Raw genomic sequence first — 5,216 nt, 5'->3', positions numbered from 1 at the left:
AACTAACTTACTAACTAACAACTAAGTAGTATACGACACTATACTAACTAACTATATATATATATATATATATATATATATATATATATAGTTCTCTTCTTCTTGTCAAAAGTCCATTTAGGCCTATTCAATTACTTTAGAATTTCAGTTGGCAAGCCGAACTATCTTCTCTATTACTATCGCACTAGTATTCTGTGTTTGATTCACTTACAATTATGGTGCGAGTTACCGATAATCGTTTGGTCTTTGTTCTTCTGAAGATCCTCTGTTCCTTTTGTCAAAGTGCACTCAGGCTGATTCAATTACTTTAGAACCACGCTTTGACGGAATAAAGTATTCTTCTTATCTACTTTTCTACTGTTAGTATTACTGTAACATATCAAACGTTAGGCCTATGTTAATCGTTAGGCCTATCACTTTTATAGTAGCTAACTTTACGTCGAACTTTTCCTTACCCGTAAATTTACTCTCTTCTGCTATTGTCTGTCTTTGACTGTCTGCTTTCTAGAAATCTCTATATTCTCGACGTCAATGTCTTGCACACGACGTTCGACAGTCTCAACATCAATGACTTATAAACATAACTTTTTACAATCGTCTGCTTTTAACTCTTATTATAACAAAACTAAGCTATAATAAAATATTCACACACAAAATAAATTAATCAATAATATCTAAACTAAACAGACTTTTATATCATGACAGTGATACAAAAACAAGATTTAATAATGTAACTTGAGTCAGGGTATACAAGTATACAACTTTGAATTAACAGAGCCTTAAAAACAAATAAAAAGTGTGCAAAATGTTATACAACTTTAGTAGGTAAATTGCGTTACATTACCAAATCATTACACTTGCTGTTACCTGTATTTTTAGCTGCAAACCAAATACAACTCACAATATATGGCCTTATTATTAGATTTAAGTTAGGCCTAAAATATTATATTCAACGCTAGTCTCATTAAAACTAGACTCTCTTATGAGTCTTGCAGAACTCACGAGTGAGTCTGTCCAAAATAGTTTACAAATGGCGGTGCCTGTTTAAGTTTTAAAGTATGATCTGATTCCGTATATATTAATGCATGCGTTTCTTGTACATTGAAATCAAGCCAGAGGTACTATAAATTAAATAAATCCGTGGCAAAAGTGTCAATCTAAGAATTGGTTTAATGTATTAACAAAATGTCTTTTGAAAACGAAGGTAATTATGGTTGTCGTTTTTTAAGACTGTAAAATGATTAGAGAAAATTGTTGATCATACAAAAACTGACGAATTATTTTATTCAGTCTAATCAAAATAATATAAAATAAAATTGTTAACTTGTGGAAAACATGTGATAACAGACCATTAGTTGGGCTGTCGCCATCATCAAAGGTTTCACGATCAACAAGTATATTACGTGTAATAAACGTATATATTTATCTATTTGATAGTGATAAACGAATATGAATACTGTGCTAGTGGTACAAATTTTGAAGAATATTGCTTCAACATATATTATATAAAAAGACATAATTTAACCAAACTGTATTTCTATAAATGTACAAGTGAACTGGTCATAAATTTCCCATATCAAATACATAAAAGAAAAATTATTGCACTACGCATATTAATTTGTTAAAATTTCAAATATTGAACTTAAAGCCATCACATCCAATACTTGACACTTGTGTGATTTCTGACTACAGAATAAAATCACCTTCTGTTTCACTCCACTTTTTCTTTTAGATGTTTTGAGCTTCCCAAAATAAATTTGGCAAAAAAGCATGTATATTACTATTTATCCATATCTCGTAGGTAGTACAGCAAAAACATCGTTACCGAGCAACAGCTATTTCAAACACAATGTCTGTAAAGGCTTTAAGCTGAAGTGTAATTTAAAAGATGTCAACACGATTGCAATTAGTGCTTCTTAATCAGCAATCATTTTCAATTAACCAATGAAAACACATTATTTTATCACGATTTCGATAAACCTATAAACAATCACCTATACACATCCTCGCCAGACCCTCTCTGGGGCACAAAAGATCACGAGAAGGTCTGATTTGAAAGAGATTAATTCAACACTAACGCAAATAAGGCATTCTATAAATATGCATTATTGTGGTGTAAAAATTCAACTATTTAAGAACATGTTAAATCTCTTCATTAGTCATTACTAAGAGACGTGTTACAATGTTCTAAATTAAGTGTAACTTACGCACATTTGAAATATTTTGTGTAATTTGAAGTCAAATAAATATGAAAAATTATACCTTAGTTTCATTAAACAGTTCATAGTGCTCACGGTTGAAGTACGTTTACTTTAGCCCCCAGTGGCACAGCGGTATGTCTGCGGACTTACAGCGCTAAAATCCGGGTTTCGATACCTGTGGTGGGCAGAGCCCATATAGCACATTGTGTAGCTTTGTGCTTAATAGTAAACAAACAAACGTTTACCCTACCAATTCCAGAATAACTAGTTTATTAAAGCATCGTATTACAAATGTAGCAGGTTAAAAATTAAGCATTGCACCCTCTCCTTTACTCCCCTCCCCAGTGGTTTAGCGGTAAGTCTGCAGGTGCAGGCTTACGACGCTAAAATTCGTGTTTCGATACCTGTGATGGGCAGAGCACAACTGTCCCGAAGTGTAGCTTTGGGCTTAACAACAACCACACTAAACAAACCATCTGCTCAATTTTAGAGACAGGGTGAGAAAATTTAGGACTCATTCTCTCCATATCTTCAACTCTCATCTGCAAGTAGGTCTTGACTTAAAAGGTTTCCATAGTAACATTCAATAATGACCAATTAGTACAAATTAGCTGATGATAATAAATTCACTTCAAGATTTCTTAACTTAAAAATCATGATTACTCTTTTCACGTTTTTAAAACCTACTTTATCCATCCACAAGAAAATGATTTTCCTAGTAAGATATATGCTGCAACTAATTCATGTGTCCCTTGCACAGTCTAAACATTCAGTCAGTGTTCCGACCAATTATCTTTATTATACCAAAACATCATCGAGAATAATAGCTCAATTCTATTCAAATTATATATTTAGTCTTCTCTCTCATTAATAAATTATTTTTGTAACCGTCTTAATTATCTAACCTTTTCCTTTTCTAATTTAGATATATTTGATGAATTATCATGTACATCACCCATTGAAAATTTTCAGATAATTAAAGCTTAACAACTTACCGGCGTAAATATTCTCTTGACTTGCACACTGTCTAATTATTAGCGCCATCTGTAAAAATAACAAGTGTGTCAAAAACAATAAATACAGCCTAAATTAATTTTGAAAAAAAAAAAAGAAAAAAGAAAAGAAAACTTCCATATGGTTATTAATTTTGATGTAATGTACGTTTGAACACTAATTATTTACCCAGGAATATTTATATTTTATTTTTGCTATAAAAATACCATCAAAAAGCTAAATCTTGGGAAGGTATTATTTGAAGAACCATGTGTTCATATTGTTACTAAGACATGTTACTAACTCTCATACAACGCCCCACCCCTGCGGCGATGAAAGAGAAATAAATCAGGCGAAGCCGGTTTATTTGTTACAAGAAAGTTAGCCCCCCCCCCCCCATTCCCTCTGGTTTCGTTCCCTAAGAACACACACAGTTTGTATGCTTTGATGAACACTAGTATCGTTACCATGGAAAACATGTCCATGTTTGGTTTTAAGTTCAACAGTGAAAGTGTTCAAGGTTGATGCTGTTGGTATTACGTCATGGTTTATTATGTTAGATAGATGTTAAGGAATTTATCTCCTGTTTCTTCATACGTGTCTTTATGTGCAAGATTTGTGGCGATGTTAAAACTCGGGAATCTAAAATAACAAATACAATACAGTGTTAAGTTCAATTGTAGTACCTCGCTAAAAAGAAAGTCTTATTAGACTAAGATATATTAAGCAGATTCCATTACTACTTAAACTCTTTTATGTTTTTGTTTTTTACGCCTTATTAGATACGAATTGGTGTTTCGAGGTGTCTTTTATTTTTAATATTTTTGAAATATTACAATATTTTGACAAAAGTAAATCGGTAAGTGAAGCATATAAAATGTGTTTTCTCTGTAAGATTTCTAAATTTAGAGATATAATACACTGACATATTTATTTGTTAACTACAACTGATATCTTTAAGGTTCCTAAATGCAGTTTTTCTCTCACTAAAGTAATTGACGTTTTAAATGCAATGAAGACAATTAAAATGCTACGGTAAACGTTACTTGAATTACGATCTAATATGATACACACAGCAATTCAAATGTTTCAATGTTTTTTTTAAGCTTAATATTTAATAAAAATATTTTCTCCAAAATATCCAATTTTCTCTTTTTTAATATCAATGAACTACTACCACTCAGTTGTTCTAAATATTTTAATCCTTTCAAAACAAACAGCCTAAAAGATAATATTTCATGATAATACAATCTAAACACATACCAGCTGCTCGAAATAATAGACATGCCTGGAGTAAATATAAAAAAATATGAAGCTCCTAATGATAGTTTTAATAAAAAACAGTCAAAAGAAGAACTTAACACTCGAGTAAATCAGTTTTACAAAAATCTTTATTCATTTGACAGACATTTTGCCAGTATGAAAGTGATATTATTTGACTGATGTTTCTAGGATAAGATAATTGATTTATTCCAACACTCAATCGTAACATTTATCCATCAAAAAAAGTTTCGAATTTTATCTACTCCAAGAAGTGAACCACAGAATAATTGTTACTAAAAATACACCGAGCTTCTACCATTACGGTTCAAAACAAATCAAAAGCATGATTGTTCAACGACAAACACTCGAGTGTTTGAATTTTCTATCAAATCACAAACGTATTCTGTTTATCTCTCTACAATCAAATTGAGGTTTTACAATAATACTGTATCGCATGATGATTAAGTATAATTACTTAATAATGCCTTTAGTTATTAGAAACTTACGCGTATTACATTTAAAAATGTATAGTTTTTAACATAACAATAAATAAGTTGCATTTTTCAAGAATTGACTTTATATGCGTCAACAGCGTTTTGGCTTATTAATATTATTATTTAGTTTCAGAAAAAAGTACCGTATTTTTCGGTGTATAGGACGCACTTTTTTACCCCAAAATTTGATGTCAAAATCTGCTTGCGTCCTATACACCGAAGGTATGAATAATATATATGTATATATACGATATACACAAGCCAT

The 5,216-nt window shown here is 31.0% G+C and overlaps 1 protein-coding gene across 1 annotated transcript in view; it reads right to left on the bottom strand.

Moving 5' to 3' along the window:
- Nucleotides 1–5,216, bottom strand: part of LOC106457228 — a 29,809-nt gene that overhangs the window by 19,389 nt on the left and 5,204 nt on the right. Inside the window, exon 3 of the mRNA XM_013916622.2 lies at nt 3,197–3,245. Coding sequence (XP_013772076.1) covers nt 3,197–3,245 — 49 coding nt within the window. The remainder of the gene's footprint in view (nt 1–3,196; nt 3,246–5,216) is intronic.

Source organism: Limulus polyphemus, unplaced genomic scaffold (assembly GCF_000517525.1).
Source record: "Limulus polyphemus unplaced genomic scaffold, Limulus_polyphemus-2.1.2 Scaffold305, whole genome shotgun sequence".
Classification (NCBI taxonomy): Eukaryota; Metazoa; Arthropoda; class Merostomata; order Xiphosura; family Limulidae; genus Limulus; species Limulus polyphemus.
The sequence above is the reverse complement of the archived record's forward strand: the minus strand, read 5'-3'. Positions and strand labels throughout refer to the sequence as shown.